This window comes from Ornithodoros turicata, chromosome 4, assembly GCF_037126465.1.
Source record: "Ornithodoros turicata isolate Travis chromosome 4, ASM3712646v1, whole genome shotgun sequence".
Lineage (NCBI taxonomy): Eukaryota > Metazoa > Arthropoda > Arachnida > Ixodida > Argasidae > Ornithodoros > Ornithodoros turicata.
In genome coordinates this window covers 6,903,934-6,922,529 of record NC_088204.1, presented here as the reverse complement: position 1 = coordinate 6,922,529, position 18,596 = coordinate 6,903,934, and the positions used below count along the sequence as shown (strand labels likewise).

At 45.1% G+C, this 18,596-nt stretch overlaps 1 protein-coding gene across 1 annotated transcript in view; it reads right to left on the bottom strand.

Moving 5' to 3' along the window:
- Positions 1 to 263: 263 nt before the first annotated feature.
- Positions 264 to 18,596, bottom strand: part of LOC135390871 (uncharacterized) — a 510,967-nt gene continuing 492,634 nt past the window's right edge. The window contains exon 13 of the mRNA XM_064620821.1: positions 264 to 1,264. Coding sequence (XP_064476891.1) covers positions 1,198 to 1,264 — 67 coding nt within the window. The 3' untranslated portion in view covers positions 264 to 1,197. The remainder of the gene's footprint in view (positions 1,265 to 18,596) is intronic.

Here is an 18,596-nt window from a genome sequence, read left to right as displayed (position 1 = left end):
TTCGTGGGATATGTAGATGAATATTTTACTTTTTTAGAGACTCTATACAAATCTCAGTAAATACAAATAAATATTGTATATATATTTATTTATTTATTATTCCAAAACCCAAGGGACCACTAAGGGTCTTTACATGGGTAAACGATAAAGAAAAAACTAACAACAGCCTTTGCACACTATTAGTTTAAAAGAACAAACAAGAATTATAACAATAATAACAATAGTAATTCAAAGCAATAACGATGGTACACTGGCCACAGTAGACCTAGGGAAGGGGGCCTAAGTGACAACAAAGTTATTAATGAAACAAATGGGAAAGTAAATGCCTGCGGAAGGTTAGGGGATCTGCGATGTCGACAACGTTCTGTGGGAGTGGGTTCCACTCGGTTTCGGCGAGCGGTATGAAAGAGTGTCTGAGGCACTCTGTGCGAGAGATAGTACGAGAGATAGTATTCATGTATATATATTGTATATGGTATTGTATAAATATTGTTATTCACAGTACGATGACTAGACGGCATATGCCAGACGTTTATAACGGTTTGGCTTCCACATCGCGAAATCATATTTGTGTTCAATCACTTGCCTACCTTCTAAACAAGTACTCGAAACTCACTGGAACAAGTAACTGGGTTACGTCTACAAATGCGTACATGAAAATGTAATATTTTCGTGAACATACACAAAAATTATCTATAGGTACAGGCACTCAGATACACCCTGATGTCGTCTGTCGTTTCTGTCCAACCTCCTGTCTCCTACTTATCCAGCAACACATCTGAGATACAGCCACCACTTGTCAGGATGACTGTCCCGTAATGTGATCGAGTTCGTGAATGAGGCTGGCTATAGGGACGATCTCATGTTGGTCGTTTCTTCTTTCATGGCATTCTCCCAAACGACAAAAAACACTCGGTACCGAGGGAAAGAAGGTTGACAGCGGGGCAAACAGCCAATGCAGAGCGACTGCACTGAAGCGACAGGGACAGGGAGAGCGGTCAAAAGCCTTTTCCTGTCGGGTTGATGTTCTTCAAGCGGAAGGAGCTTTGACCGGAAGAGACGCAAGTGCTCCCGCGTCGTCTGCTAACACATTGTGTCTCCGGGGTCACTCCGTCGGATGTCACTCTGCAGACATGATCCGCGTTCGCAAGCAGAGCGTTAAGCGCGTTTATGCTGATCCCGATCAATGCACCGCAATCAACGCAGATGATGTGCTGTCTGGTAGTTCCAGCGGGGTCGTAAGACTTGCGGGCAATTCGTTCTCCTGGAAATGCAGTAAAATCAGTTAACATATAGAAGCGGGCACATCGCAAAAGAAAGTAACTTGCTTTTAGAGAAGCAAGTGACAACTAGAACTTTGTAATTTTCGCGAATTTCGCGAAAGCTTGTTTTCCGCGAAATTAAAGCTCCCAGAAATATTCCCCCCAAGACGTGTCTCCGTCCGAATTCGCGAACTATTCAGACCGCGGAATTAATTATTATTATAATCATATACAGTCAACCCTCGATTTATGAATTCCCTCGTTTTATGAACACGAGCACGGGGAACCAAACTTTTTCCATTCATTTTTCCCTCGTTTTACGAACCTCGATATTTGAATAATGAACGGAATTTCTGGGAACCAACTAGGAGTTGCCCAGCGTTTTTGCCCTCAATTTATGAACGGATCGTTCCGGGGTCAACAGAAACCTTCAAAGGGATAATTCCGTGGTCTTATGAATGACGCCTGAACGGACAAAACGTTTTCCAGGTATTGCACCCTCGGTTCTTAACCCCTCGAAATCCGAACAACAAACGGGTTTTCCTGGGTCGCACAGGAGATTAATAAACGGAGGTTAAAAATCCCGGAGGAAATCCGAGACCAGTCCAGTGCGAGTGTGGTGACATCTCTTCTTTCCAAGATTGACACAGCGGAAAGCATGGTCTAAAGCGAAATTAAACAATTTAGTCTTGCACAATAAACAGAGTGTGAATGCGCTAATGTCTGTTCTTTGTGAGATTGATACAGCAGAAGGCATGGTCAAAAGCAAAATTACACAATATATGGCATTATAAACACAATCCCAACTCGGAAATACTGTTCCATTTGCTCGATAGTACTCAGTTAACTGAATTTTCGATTTATGAATCCCTCGATTTATGAACGATTTTAAGGGAAACGAGGGTGTTCATAAATCGAGGGTTGACTGTATTGTATTATAACGTGCATTATAATTTCGTGATTTCAATTTTATTCGAAGCGAAATCAGCTACTGAGTCGTTTTGTAATAAGAACACCGTTCGCGGAAATTGGTGCGTCGAAATTATTCAAAACAGAAGAGAAGAATTAAGAAATAAACACATCACTGTATTTCTTTTTCTCCTTTTTTTATTAGCTTCTTTACATGCTAAACACCCAGGTAAAGATGCCGCAGGGCGAGGCCTTGGACGTTCTCAGGTGGACCTCGATGAATGCTTACCTTAAGTGTCTTGGATAGCTGATCTTGGATGTTTAGGTTGAAGCATCTGACCAGACGTTCGGTGTGTTGTTCCCGACGACTATCAGGTTTGGACTCGTCGACTTGCGTGGGATTTCGTGCTGTCGCTGACAAAGACGCATGTGAGTGTCTTGCGGTTGACATTGGCCTTACCAACAGCTCTACAAATTGGGTGCTAGGTGCTTCCGAATGTATGCCACTTTTGACGTCTTCCATGATATGCTGTTGATGTTCCTTGATCACTGCTCATATGTACGCTTGTTCAGCGTTGGGTGCCTTCATCAGCTATAAACGGAGGTAGTGTCCCGAGAATCGGCGTTGTTTCCAATGAGGACCTGCGTTGGATGCTCTCTCCTGTTTGGTTTGATGTCATCGCTGCCCTTATAGGAACAGTTACGTTACTCGAAGGTCGTGCGACTTCTGATGAAAAGCTCATTCGGGTGTGTTCTACCAGGACTTTTGCATTGCGACTTGGACCAGACACATTGGACGGTCGTACGGTTGCTAAGGAAGACCAATTTCGTCTTCAGCAAATGATACTGTCATTTCGTTGTTTTGATGCTTGAGGTTCAGATGTCGATTGTTGCCCAAGAAAGCAGTCGACTGCCTAGACCATCTGTGGTTTGTCATTGCCTTTGTAAGGAGGTTTCGTTCTTTCTGAAGAAGACCTGTTGTGAGGATTGTGTATGCGGCGTTTGAAGACCTCTCGACATAGCAGCTTGAACGTCGATGACTCGTGCGGTTTCTAATAAACGTCAGCATTTTTTAGCTCGATCACCAGCTTTGGGCCCCATGGAATGCCCCGCTTCGTTCCGCTTGCAGACGGGGCAATCGGGGCCAGAATGCATGTCGCCCGTTGATGGACTCTGGTGAGCACCAATTTTGGGTTGTGATCACCAGGTCCAGAAAAATTACGTCATCAGTTTTGTCGTGTATTGTACGTGCGTGTAGCTTCTCTTGGCTTCTTGCGAAAATCAGTTTGAAGTATCTCCGCAACATGACTTTCATATTTCAGCTCCTATATTTTGGATATCTGTGACTGCATCAGGTTTTGTTTCTGTTGTTGTTCCTGTTTCTGTTTCCGATGAAGACCAGCTTTTAGCATTTTCGTCAGATGATGTTGGCATTTTGCAACTTCTATCAAGACTCGCTCAGATCGCTTGCGTTGCTTCCGGCGAAGACTTGCCTTCGGTGTCTCTGGCAGATGACTTTCACGTACCTTAATGTAGGTATTTTGCAACTTCAACTCCGGTCCCTTGGACGCAGTAGAGCGCTCTGAACACTCGTATGACTTTGGTGGAGGACTACTTTGGGTGTTTTTCAACAGAAGGCTTTCACATTTCTTCGCCGTGATCACTAACCTTGTTTGTAGCTTCAGTTGCTGCCAACAAACGTCACGTCGTTTTTCTGTTGAAGATTCGCTTTTCGTGTCTTCATCAGTTGATGATGGCGTCTTACGACCTCGACAATTCACTTTGGACGCTGATGTCTGCGTTGTTGAACAGTTGCGTGGCTCCTGACAAATGTCCATTTTGGGATCTCGACGAACAACTTTGGGCCCCACAGATTGCCCCGCTGCATTTTGGTAGAGATGCGGGACAATCAGGGGCCAGAATGCCTGTCACCGATGCTGGACCTGGTGATCACCAATTTGGGGCGTGATCACCAGGCCTTCGACCAGAAGAACTTGATATGTATAATGTCGTTGTGTGCTGCACAACTTGAATTGGTGTTCGTCTTGTCAGTAGCAGAGCAGTGTACCGGAAGCGGTACGCGATAACGATGCAAGCAGCACATAGTAGAGCTACGGACTCCATCGATCAAAAGGCGTGGCACTCAGAGCTTCGTTGGCCGGATTCACCACCGCGGTGGTGAATCCGTTACCAGCCCCCACCACGTGGAGGTGAAGTTGAGTGCCACATGTGGGAGCCGTGAATCCGTGGTCGAGGTTTCCGGGGACAGGCGGTCGGTAACGGTGAGGGCGGTCAGGGAAGTCACGAAAACAGGGAAAGGCGCGGTCGAGGTCGGTAAGGGCAGTCACAGGATATCAGAAGTGTACGGGGGACATGCGGTCGTAAGGAAATAGGACAGTCGAGATGGTGGTAAGTCTACGCCGTGGTGGTGGTGGTGGTGGTGGTGGTCTTGGGCTTTTTCTTCCGGCAGTCGATGTAGATAACGGTGTCTGGAAGGGCGTACCGCCGGCCAACGAAGGCGGTGACCAGGGCATCGATCCTGGGGTCGTCGCAGTGGCGTAGGATGCGGTAGACTGTGTACGCCGGGGTGGTAAAGTCGTGGATCATGCGTAGCAGGATCTTCATCGCCTGGTCCCGAAATTCGTCGGGATGAGGCGTTAGCATGATGGCTTTCGTAAGCCGGGATATGTCACGGCCCTTGAGTCGCTTGTAGACGGGAAACTCGTGGACCATGTAGTCGATTAGGTCAAGGCATCCATGGTATATGTCCTGGTCCTGGGACTTGAGCTTCTGGCAAAGCAGGATGACGATGCCGGTGAGGTAGCCGTCTACTCGACGGTGTCTTTTCGTCGACTCCCGGATCTTCTCGAAGACTCCGGGAGCGCGAGACTCGATCTCGCGGCCGAAGTCTTCCGCCGGCGTCGGGTCCTCGGGGGGCGCCATACACGCGCAGCGGAGGAAGGCAAAAAATCGCACAAAGGAGGCCATGAGCACGTCGAAAGCAACCTAGCTGTGAGACAGGAATAACCGTACACGTGTCCAACCATCTTGGCCGTCACTTCTCATCGTTCATGGCTGCACGTTAGTGTTGATGATTAGCCGTTTCTGGGCGCTAATGATAATTCGACATTATTTCGTTATAGGTAGAATACGCGCGTGCGCAACGTCTTCACGGCAAACCGAATCTTGTTCAGAGTGGCACATGGGCCACTGCGCGTACGCCTTATAATATTGAGCCGTATCGTGGCACTACGGACATAACATTTTCCTTGGTCAAAATTGACACAACCAGTAGCGACACACGATGCCGCTACTAAAATTTTTCACTTGTTTTATTTCGTTATTTATATTATTTTATGTGTTTTATTTCTTAACTCTGTGTGCTTATTTATTTATATTACTGTTCTTATTGTTATTTATTTGTATTTTATTTGTTTTATTTCGTTATTTATATTATTTCTTGATCTGCGGAATGTGCGCGTTTTTCTTTGCTACTTCTCCTTGAGGACATCGTACTCTTTGGCAGGGGCGTCTTCCTCCAAGTGAGAGAGGATTTGCATGTAAACCGTACAATCCTCTTACTACAGCGCATTACCTTCCCGTAAACTACCAGGTTGCGATGATTACAATTCAGGAGTCCCCAAACTCCCTATTCCTCAAAAAGCAAGATGTAACCTTCCCTAACACTCAGGCGGCAACGGCAAAACGAAAGCAAACGGCAAATGGCATCCTTCCGCAAACTCCTTCCGCCAGGTAATGACGTCATTTCCTGTAAATAACCCCCCCCCCCCCCCGCAGCTGACTCTTAAAGCCTTCGAGGGTCAAAAGCCGGGCCTCGTTTAGAGATGGCCGGACCGGAGATCTCGTTAACGTCGGATGGCTGCTGCTGCTGCTCTTGTGCTTCCCGTATCGCTTTTATCATCAATTTCTCTTCTACTTTTTTTTTCTCTACATAATGTGTATGCAACCTGAGTAGCTAGAGCTTCGTTATCTCGATCTTTCGACGATATCTACTGGGTTGGGTTACTAATCTGTATGGACACTGTGTCGGGAAGAATAAAGCGCCGTGTGGAAAGCCTTCGAAGAAGCTGAAGTGCTCGCACTGAGCAGTACTGGACTGACCTGATTTCCGACTGCACGCCCCTGGACCTTTGACTACTCCCCTGACTGCTTTTATCCCCTTCTCGACCGCCTGCCTCCCGAAACCTTCGACCACGGACTTACGGCTCCCATATTGTGGCACTCAACCTCTCCTCCCCGTGGTGGGAGCTGGGCAACGGGCTCCTAATCTACAGAGGAGTCCGGCCAACGAGGCTCTGAGTGCCACGTCGAGCATCGACGAAACGCAAGTAAAAGCGCTATTGAAAACTGGCTGCAATTCATGTTGTGGAGCCCGCGACGATTTTACACATAACTGTACTGGTCGAGGTATTTACGTCATCATGGTCAGGCATTCGGCCCCCCAACTGCCCCGCGTGTCTTGGAAATGTTGCGGGGCATTCTACGGGGGCCCAAAGCTGTTTGTCGAGTACATCGGCAGTCATCGACGTCTAAATCTGTTGGTTCAGACAACGATATAGCAACGTCAGCCAGGAGAAAGCAGGTCTCTACCAGAAACTACAGAACGCTCTTTCCGTGCAAGCCTGTTCTGCATGTCATCGATGTACGAAACGGTTAATTGCGTTGCGAAACGCTGGCATCAACTCCTGAAAGCACGAGGTCATGTCCGGAAGTCGCCGACAAGCAAAGCTGCCAAAGAAGACGATGCTAAGACTACCAAATACTGAGGTGAAGTAGAATTGTACTTGGATCGTCTGAGACATCCCCTACGTTCAGGACACGAATTGACATGTAATGTCGTCGACTGAGGCAGCAAATTCCAACGTGAGCTAATCAAGACAGCAAAGATGGAAACCATCTGAAAATGCGGAAACTTCCTGGGTCATCTACATCGACATTCGAAGCTCTTCGCAGAAGTCGTGGGATGAAGAGCCGTACACATGCAAGGGCAGTTCATACATACAGATCTGCAGATGCAACTGATCCATCAACTCACTGGTCAGGCTCTAATATCGCTAATATTGCAATGTGCTCGGTAAAGTGAATAATTAAGGAGCTGATTAAAATATCTGTTAATTAGCCCCCAAATTGAGAAAAAAATACGGTTTCCTAGTAGCAGCCCCTTCGAGTAAGGCTACTTCCCCTTTCATGAAAATTTGTTGCCGCTAAAAACAAACACCCCGTATAGTTACTGCTGTTTCTAGACGCGCTCAAAATTAGTTTACTCGTATCTTATCTACACTCTTGAAAATGAACTTCACCTCATAGCACGCTCTAAGTCAACAATAATCTATAATGATATCGTTATCTAACCGATTTGTTGAAAACGATATCATTCGAGATGGTGGTTGGCTAAGAGCGTGCTATGCGTGCATTTTTAAGAGTGTGGTCTCGCTATTTTATTTTATTTCGCTCACCGATAATCAATTCCTCCATGCGACTTGCCTGAATCCATATCCATTGACGCAGCATACTTTTTTTTCTTTTCGCACTTTTCATCTAAATCTAAATTCCTACTAGCAACAGCGTTTCACGTAAATTGTGTTCCCTGCCAGCGGTAAAGGAACCACTACATAAAAGGATGTGTGCGCTTGTACCCGTTTCTCCCCAAATTGTTTTCAGGTTGCAGTCGTAAAAAGCATTTATAAAGATGGCTCACGACGTAAAATTGCGTTCGAAATCGGTACGCGTAGACTTGCAACTTGAACATTTTTTCGAGTGCCTTACGTGTTCTCTGTTGCAAGTAGCACGTTCCACAGTTCATTAATTCGTACGTTATATATGGCAGGCTAAATCAATTTTCCGATTGCGCAGTCCGTTAGTTTCTTTTCTTTTTCTTCTTCTTGCCTTTGAAAATATGCTGAAACGTAGTAGTAGTGACAAAAACGACGCTGAGCGCAGACGTCGCAGACAGCGGACACTGAGGTAGAGGGGGAGCAACGCGTATAGCGTGCTTTCGTTAGGTGTTTCTGTATTTAGAGACATTACAAGACTGTGATATTAAACGGTAAGAACAACTTATTTATTTACACATGGTAAACAAGACTTTCGCGCACGAGACTGCACTTCTTCAAGTTACAAAAAACCTTTTTGTAACCCTTTCGATCCCTACAGCTGGCTAACCTTTTCAGTGACTTTCATCTTTCATCGTTGACTTTCATCTTTCAACGAAAGTCTTGTTTACCATGTGTAAATAAATAAGTTGTTCCTACCGTTTAATATCACTCTTTGATTTACGCACCACCGGCAACTTGACATCGCCTATTTTTTCTGCCTTCGTATCTTCACATTACAAGACAATAGATACAAGCTAGCGACGTGGTTTTGCTCTTCCGCGCACGCGCAATGTGGGAGAGCGCCCTATGTGGGAGAGCGCCGCCTTCTCTCCTCTTTCCCATCGACTCTGTCTGCTCCCTAATTGACTGACGGATTTCGTTATGTTGGGGGAACGCTTCAGTGGGAGCACGGCCATCGGACACAGACGGGAAGGTCCGCGATAAGAGGCGGACGTCGACGGCCCTTGCTTGAGACCTCGTTCTCTCTGCGCGAATCCGCGGAGGGACTACTTCCCAGCGTTCCCCGTGACCGACGGTGACGCCTGTATCTGCAACAAGAGCTCCGACGCATGATGTTGGTAGAAAAAAAAAAGGACGACACAATGACGTGGATTTGGGAATCGCTGTAGGATGATCTGTTGCTTGGAGGCTTTGAAGTTTCTGCATTGGGTCGCCTTCACCAATGATATGCCGGACTCACTTGGTAAGAAGTTGTACTTTAATGCGATCATAATTTATCAAAAATTACTCCCTTTGCTCCAGCCTTGTTGTTTTTCTGCTTCGTTCCTCTAGGCTCGTGCTTGCTCCTCTTTGCGTGACTATTGTAACACTAGTCGTATTGTAACAATATTGTAACAGTATTGTAACAACGATAGTCGTATTGTAGCAATATTGTAACAACAATAGTCGCATTGTAACAATAGTCGTAACAATGACTATTGTAACAAGTGTCGTCGTCGCGAACGGATTCCATTAAAACATGTTCACTTATTTATTAATACATAAATTAAATTAAGTTAATACGCGAGAGCCCCAACGTATGGACGGAGGAGTCCATAACCGCTGTCCTTAACTGATTAATTTGGGATCATTTCATATTCTGCGAGCCCCCTGGGAGGGGTAGACCTTTTGAGGTGTCCGACGTGTGAGCACTGCAGGCACTTTCTGTCCTGGTGCCAGCATTCGGTATTAATTAGGAAGTATTTCACTCTCTCTGAGGATTTAATTGAAAGAGTGCATAAATGGTAATTAGCGGACGGGAGCGGTCTTTCTCTGTGAATATTTCACGCTGTTTCACATTATTATTTACACGTTTCCCTTTTGTTAATTCTGCTACAACCAGGGCGGGAAAGAATGAAGGAACATAGGAGAGGAAGATAGGAGGAAGAAAGGAACATAGGGAGAGAAATCCCTATGTAATTTCGTCCTTTGCGTTTGTTGCAGTCCCCTTTTTGCGCAACCACATCGATATCCGTGAATAGCAAGTGCATACGTTACGTAACGATCTGTTATTACGCGAGTTTTGGTAGCGTTTTCCTTGGAGCAAACAAACCATAAGAAAAGAAAAAGTAATAAAACAAGAAGCGTCTATATGTATATATATATATATACCGTATTTTTTTGGCGCACCTTGGACATCATCGACAACGAATAACCTAATACTCACTGGTAGCTAGAACTGTTTAAAAGAAAGCAGCTTCGAATTAGATTATTCGTCAGCTCACAGCACTATCAATGAGTCGTCTCTCAAACAACCAGAGCAACTTTATTTTCGTGAAAATGAGTGTGGTGTTTCGATGGCGCATGTGATATTCAACTTCAATTTCAACTTCAACTTCATTATTTTTCGAGTGTGTTCATCTAAACCCGCGCGCTGCATCATCTTATAGCTGGAGAAGAAACCTCTGATAAATATCGATGACTGCTCTGCTCGTTTTCTTTCTTTTTTTTTTTTCAGGTCCACAACATTTTCTAGGGCAGGAAATTGTCGACAGCTTCAACTGTATTCGACAAGCATCATCGGGGCACCCGCGACACTATAAGTAAAAAGCGTAAGTATGCCAAAACAGATAATAAAGGTTTTTACGAAATACTGCATTTGCATCGTGATGCTTTGAACAGCGACAGGAAGGTTTGCAGTAATAAACAGCCATCAGAGAAAGTATGCTCTTCGTCCGCTCTCTTTTCACGCGTTTCTGTCCCACTAATTCCCTTCCGCTAATTTCGCTCTTGTCCACGATGCGTGAGGAGCAAATGCCATCAGACGAAAAGAAAGAAGCGTAAAGACAGAAAAACGGAAGTGAAGAACGAAGAAGAACGAAGGGAAGAAAAAGAAACGAGTTGTTGCGGGGCAATTATCAGCTTAAAAGCGTTAATACCCCCAGTGCTGGGTTAAGAGAGCAGGATAGGGACAGACATGACGCGACGACATATGTTTTAACGTTTTTAAGTCATGCATCAGCCAGCCTAATTTCCGATGTTGTAATTATCAGTTACACGATGTAGTGTGTTCTCAGTTATAAACATAGCTTTTCTCCTAAACTATGATCTTGCTACGTACTGGGGAAAAAAAAAAGAAAAGAGGGAGGGAGAGAAAGAAATATATCAAGCTTCAGCGTTTTTTATATTATTAGTGCTTCTGCCCATCTGGACTACACTAAACTTTTTTACATTCTCCCGTTGTTACTTATTTCAGTATTTATTTTTAAGTTAAAAGGACGGCCGTATTCGTTCCAGTCGATTTCGAAACCACAGTGTCATTTTATTCCTCCTGAACTAGGGACCACGCGGTATCGATACTTGAAAAGAGCAGACGCCGGAATTCCCTCTGTGGAACTAGAAAACGTTCCTCCTTAAGAACCCGTGAGGGCGCGACCTTGAGAAAAGGAACACCGCGGCCGTCTCATAGAGTTACGGCCCGTGCGGACGGGGCCTTGAGCGCCCCCTCTCACTCCTCCGCTTAGGGAATGACGTCACGCTACCGCAGCCTCTGCGGCCGATGCCCAATAGAGTGGTATCGTTTTCGTAGATGGTTACTGTAGAGGTGGAAGGTATGTTGTTGGGGTCTGACTCAGTACGAAGACGACGAAGGTAGACCTGCTAGATTCACGTTCGTTTTCCTCGTCTCAGTTTAAGTTAAAGGTAGAGCCTCAGTGTGAGAGCCACCAATATTTGGAATAGACCCCAACAACACCGAATATCCTCTGGATGTACGAAAAATATCCTAATGGATTCTCGCGTCTGATGGATATCTGAGGGACATCCTTCGGATGTACGGATTCGTTAGGACATTATTCGTACATCCACAAGATATTCGGTGTTGTTGGGGGAGACTGTCCCCCTTCTGGGTGAAGAAGAACAGCCTTCGTTCGAAGTATCGTCGGCTCCAGTCCTTATAATCAGCCTGGTAGAATCAGCGGCATAATTTACGACCCGTTTCTTTTTTTTTTTTTACGAGGGCATATACTAGATACAAATGATAAACTTCTTTAATGACATCTTTTCTTGATGAGACACAACGTATTAATTATGTTCCTGATGACAAATATGGGGAGAAAACTCATTCTTTCTCCTCCTTTCTCGTCGTAATTACCCGGATATCGATACATTACCCAGCCCAGTAAGTCCCGCAAAGTCTTTTTGCGTTTGTTCGTCATTCTCTTGTATACGTCACAGGCTCGTGGCAACGAAACTCCCGTTTACCACGATATCACGGACATATCGGGTATAATACATACCGGAACCTACCGGATGAAACCGCATATCACGAACAGGAATCGATAACCATCTCCCGTATGTCTTTCATTTCCATAATGAACGCGCCTAAGAAGTGGGCAGAAGGCAGAGAAAACACAACACGTCTGTCATAGCACGCTCGGACTTCCGCCCATTCCTCAAGCGCCTTCATTATGGAATTCGTCGACCTGCTATCCCGTATCTACCGTCTTTTATTTACCACGTAGCACTGTCCAAAAACGCAAGTCGAAGCTATGCAAACGTGATGTGACAGAAACCAGCAAAGAGGAGGCAGTGTTGTAGTGGACGTCTCGGAATTTACCTGGAGAGTCCGATTGAATCTTATGCGTCATGCATATATGCGCGGAAAATATTACGCATAAAATTACCCGGAAGGTAACGTCATAAACTTTTCCGTCCCTATCTTTGCGCTGTCCTTTACGTACACAAGGCAGGCAACAGAGGTTTCTCCAATCTACAGTATCAGATAAGAAAATTGTCTGCCCGACATCAGCATTGTGTGCTCCGTCTCTACCTAATCGCCGGTCGGGTGAGACAGGACAAGGCGGACGAGATGGTCGCGCCTCTATAACTATTGGGCAAAATAAAAATTCAATCAGACCGGTAGACTGGTTATAGTCCCATTATATAGTCCATATAGTCCCACTCATGGAGTCACCTGTGACGTCTCTATCTCGCCATCAAAGAACTGTGGATCGCGTCGGCCTGATTTTCGGAAAGTTGAGTCCAGATCGTACGGCCTTCGCCAATGCCACCTGGATAACAGAAGGCCTGCGCACTCTCTCATTTGACGTCACGCACCTGGTCCCACTGTCAACGCCACCTAGATACAGAAGGCCTGCTTATTGCCTCCTCTCCCTCCTTCGCTACGTGGACATATAAAGTCAGAATTCGTCCGCTACTGCGAATCGCCGTTCTGCGAATTCAAGAACTCGCAAATGATTGCAGCTAACTTAGAACCTGTAGACTTGAACCTGTATAGACAAAAAGTGCAGCACGCTTTCCAGAAAATCAGTCTTGAGAAAGATATGGGACCATTTTGCGCTTCACTTCAAAGATTTCCCATTTAGTACGCGGGGACATCCAATCACTACTCGCAGACAACGGTGGTTTGTCTCCATGGCTACGACCGCTGAAAGTACGATCGTGATTGGCTACCGCCGTTGAAAACACGATCCTGATTGGCTGACTCTTAGTTGTTACGTCACGTCGACAAGTAAGCAGGCTTTCTCTTATCTAGGTGGTGTTGCCTGGCCCCACTCTCGCTGTTTTCGATAGATAGATGCGACGTCACCGAAAGAGGGAAGAAGATAGAAAGGCTCCCTCATTGAAAATGTATGGCAGCTGGTTCAGGTACGCGAGGTTTTCGAAAAAAGTGCGCAGGCCTTCTTTTATGTAGGTGGCATTGGCTTTGCACGATCCTCTTTAAGGAAGGGGGATTCTGCTAAAGCGTTTCAAGACGTAGGGACGAAGCGAGAACATTCTCGAAGTGCCCAGGTTAATCAGGCTAAGGCAAATACAGGAATGCGAATCAAGAGAGGAGGCGAAAGCAGCAAACAAAACGGAAAGCTTCCTCCCTATTGGAAAAATGTAAACAGACGACAGTTTCTCTTCACTTACACAAAGCCCGATCACGTCACTTGGTCACGTCCCGATCACGTCCCGATCACGTCCCGATCACGTCAACCTACACGCTGGTGCGCCCCATACCTCAAATACCTACGTATCTCGTGTAGATTCGTGAGTGCTGTCTTTTCCCCCCAAAATCATTTCAGGCCTTCAGTACTCGAGACACTTAATAAGATAATTCAGATTTGTTGAACATCTCATGAAAATCAGCGTGCGCGCACTTGCGTAAGTTAGCAACATTGCTATTTTTGCGAGCCTTCCGCATGGCACCCGTTTCAAGCAGCGCGTTCATGTTAATTAGGGCTCATTTGCATACGAACTAACCATTATGCACTCGAACGCAGTTTTTGTTGGTTTACTTCGGGCGAAACGGTGCTAAGAAGTACAAAACAAAACACGCCGAGCGGCGTAAAACTTTGTGAGAGTAACAAAACGAAATGCTGAATTGCGAAGAGCGATCTCTGCTCTTCATCGGCATTGTATAATGTACTTTTATCCTCAATGCGCTCTCTCGCGGGTGTTGAGGACAATGGGAAGGAGCGCACACTCCGCGTTCGTTATTCCTACGCCAGTTTTTGCCTTTGGGGGAAGTCTACTTTGAGGCCAATTGTGAATTCTGCATCATTACCTAAACATAATTAGCTGATTTAGAGGCACTGTAAGTATGGTCATGAAAGGTTGGGTAGTGCGCACAATGGAGAAGTATGATGTTACACATGTTCGAGTCACCACACAGTGACGGATATTCCACTCGTCGCAAGCTGTAACGCCACTGAGCTCTAAAAGCCACGTCGAGTCGCATCCGATGAATTAATACAACCGCTGTTAGGCTAACGCTATAGGGTGTCCCACCGAAAAAGGACCAGGTGCTAAAGAAAAAACGTGCTGAGTGCTGGACACAAACGGAACCAACTGTACGTGTTTGGCAGTTGTGTGGTCTATTCAAAAATATTTTTTTCATCGCCTTTTGTTGATTAATTAGCGGTAATTAATTTTCTAACTTTGTAATTATAAAAGCTACGAAGTTGTTACAATGAGAACATCTGATCTCTTTGGTCGCCTGATAAGCCGTTTTCAGAACCAAAATCCGTTCGATAGATCGTTCGCAAAAAATTCGTGAAGGAACATCTTTTTTTTTTCTTTATTTTGTTCATTGCGCATCTCTAGAGGCGCGGATTCCTTTCACCCCCAAAACGAGACGATGAAAGAGCACACTATCGCCTCTTGCGTCCTGGAAAAAGATTAAAAGAAAACAGGAAATGCAACGCAAGATAAGGGCAGTTGCGATAGTGTCACCCGATAAATTTGTTTTTGTTTTGTTTCCGCAAGTTAAAACTCATCTACGACGCATGAGGCGGCACTGTGCTCTTTCACTCTCTCACACTGGGGGTGAAGGAAAGACGCGTATTCGAAGATGCGCAATAAACAAAATAAAGAAGAAAATGGTGTTCCTTCACGATTTTTTTTTCGGACGATCTATCGAATGGATTTCTGTTCTGAAAACGGCTTTGGTATCAGGCGACCGAAGAGATCAGATGTTCTCATTGGAACAACTTCGTAGCTTTTATAATTACAAAATTAATTACCGCTAATTAATTAACAAGGGGCGATGAAAAAAATATTTTTGGATAGAAAACACAACTGCCAAACACGTACAGTTGGTTCCATTTGTGTCCAGCACTCCGTTTTTTTCTTTAGCCCCTGATCCTTTTTCGGTGGGACACCCTGTATATTCTTCGACACCCAATGGACGTAAAGAACGGAAGCTCGCTCGAGCGATGGCGGAAGAACAAGAGCATAAAGACTCAACGACGCGATGAAACTAAAAACCCTTCTTTCTTTCCGAAAATCTCCCAGAGATTGCACCGTGCGCGGCTTGGAAGCCGTGTTCTTCGCTCGAACTGATGATTCCGGGGAGTTTGGAGCATCCGTAGCATTTCGCGCAATACGTCAGTCGCGGTCGGTTACCTTGACACGCGATAGCTCCGGCTCACGGCAGCTGCTTTGAAGAACGTTGAAGACTATTAGTTAGTTAGTTAGTTTTAATTAAACAGTCAAACTCCCTTACAACGAGACTCAGGGAACAGTAAAAAAAATTCGCAGTAAAGGTAATTTCGTTAAAAAGGATGTCCATTATTGGACCTATAGGGCACCAGCGGGACCGCAAAAAAATTTGCTGTAGTGGTATTTTCGTTATAAAGGTGTTCGCTATTAAGGAGTTTGACTGTATATTATAAATTTTAAATAAATAAATAACTATTCACTATCGCGAGATAGGCTATGTAATTTCTAGTTCGTGGTAGTGCGGGTTAATATTGGTGATCTCAGCTGGAGAAGTACTCGACAGTGAAGCGCACTGTCTTGTCTTCCTTACAAGAAGCCCCCCCCCCCCCCCTTCAATCATTAAAACGTGCAACTCAAGTGGAAGTATTTACTTCCCAGAAGTACGACAGTTCACCAAATCAACCAACGCGCAGCGGCAACTCGTAAGGGTTTATGCGCCCAACACTTCAATACGTATATCCAGAAATTTCCAACCACTTTTCCCCCGAAATTTCCCTGAGAACAACTATATCTCATATACCGAGCGAACATTCCCAGCGTGAGGCATACAATTTCCGAAAGCAGTTCACCCTCTGAAGCCCATCGCTGCCATCTGCCAATCCTGGGAGTGGAAGTGGTCCCGGGAAAGTAGTGGGGCAAACCAACGTCGACCGACCAGAGCGGGTGTTACTCATCCATCAGCTTTGCAGCATGCGACGCCAATCTCACTTGGAAGCCTGCCATTATATTAGTCGAGGTGCAATCAGTGGAGGGAAGTTTGTTGGTAATTAGCCCGCCCTTGACGCGGTCTACGCGGACTCGTAATCGGAATAGCCGCCTTTTGTGTATCACGAAACGATCAACCGTGTAAACGACGATTCATTATCCTTGCTTGTGAACGAGACTTATTTATGCGAACGTATTGACAATGATTGAACTCGTTATTCTCGTGATGTCTTTGAGAACTGAAGTAGGTTTTCTTGTCAGTATTTCATTACCGTATTATTTCATTTTGTTAATTTCATTATAATGAAATTAAAAAAATCGATATTGAGTTTCTTGTATGATCTTGATGAGTTTGTAATGAGTGAACAGAAACGCATCGGAAACTCAACGTGTAATGTGAATCCACATTACGTTCCTATCAGGAACTCCATTGAGTTTCGACATTAATTTTCCTCATGAAAAATTTCGATATTTTTTTCTGCAGAGTTTTTAATGTATGAAATCATCAGGACATACCACTCGTGCTGTTCAAGACAAATATGCTTGAACTGACTGTTGATATGTTTTTATACTAATAACGGTGCAGTGCGGCGACATTTACCATGTCTCAAACCAGCCGCAGACACCAGGAGGGGGACGGGCGATAACGTAGTTTTATACATGGGATTTTCCTAAGTCCCCTCTCCCACTACGCGCTCCGACAAAGAAACCGCCCCACATCCCCCTTAAAAAAAACATATATATATATATAAGAATAAATAAATAACATAAAATGAATAATAATAATAGTAATAAATAAATACGTGAGTATTTCATACCTTTTCCCTGTGGTGTGTGTGTGTGCGACACGTTGCCCTGTGGGGTAGTTGTGAGTCTTGTCCGGTCTGATTCGCGTTTTTTTTGCTTCTTGTTTTCAGCTCCCTCGGCTAAAGGAGGTGTCTTCGATTTGTATTTCGCTTTTCTATTTTTCTTGTATATTTCCCTCTCCCCCCCCCCCCCCTCTATACTGGTATATATACGTCCTGCTGTATGGCTACTCTGAAACTGATGAAGTGCAGGCTCTGAACGAAAGTCTTGTTCATTTTAACTATACAATTGTAATAAAGTGTTCCTACCGCTTTTACCTTCCCTCAGTGTATAATCACAGTTAGTAGAACTTGGGCATTGTTTTTTTTTTACTTCTTGTTTTGTAATCATTTTGTTACTAAATATAAACTATGTACAGCAAGTTGCCCATTAACATTGATATCAACACGGGTTCCCACGCTAGCTTGCTAGGGTTCCATGACTGCATATTAAGTTATGTATGTACATATGACAAAACAAACAATCTGAGGTGCCGCTTGACTGGGACATCTCTACTGCCATCGGAGGTCGATTTCAATCCTTCCAGCCACCAAACAGCCTTACGGTTACACTCGAGCTGACACACAACCCTCCATAGCACACAAAACTAGCAACGAATTTTACAGCTTAAAGTGACTTATAAAAAAAAAACACACACACAGGAAGGCTCACAACGTTGTAAGGAAAGGCTCAGCGGGAGAATATCTAATTCCATCGGAAGCGACTGCTGAAGCGTTGGAAACTACGACGCAATCTACCAAGCGGGCGATACGGAGCGGATTAAGGTCGTGAAAAGGGCGCTGGATAAATGGAATACCTTGTCGAGCGTGATCTACTAGAGGATGCCTGCATCTTGAGGCATATTGGAGGAGATACGACCCGAAACCAGTAGCGTCGTGGGATGCAACCTGTTTCGAACGTATCATTTTCAGAGAGAAAAGCGGATTACCTCGTGACAGGGATTCGAAGGCTGGGTAAACCTTCCTCTCTTTAAAGCTTGGCTCGCCTAAAGTTGAACTCTGTCTGGTCTTCCGCCTTGGGGAAAAATACTCAAACCACGCCAGTACGAAAATTACAGCCAAGACATATTGTTTTACAAAAAAATATGCAAAGTTATGAGGGCAGCTTTTTACTTTGTAGCGTGACCTACCGTGAGAGATGACTCATTCAGTTCATTCGTACAGCTCGAGGCATAGTTAACTTGAACGCGCCTCCGACCTGCGGACCGGGAAGAGAGCCACCCCAGCGGCACTGCTGACGGTAATGCGATGCCGAGTCAACAGCTCATGACTAGGCGGACACCCCCGCA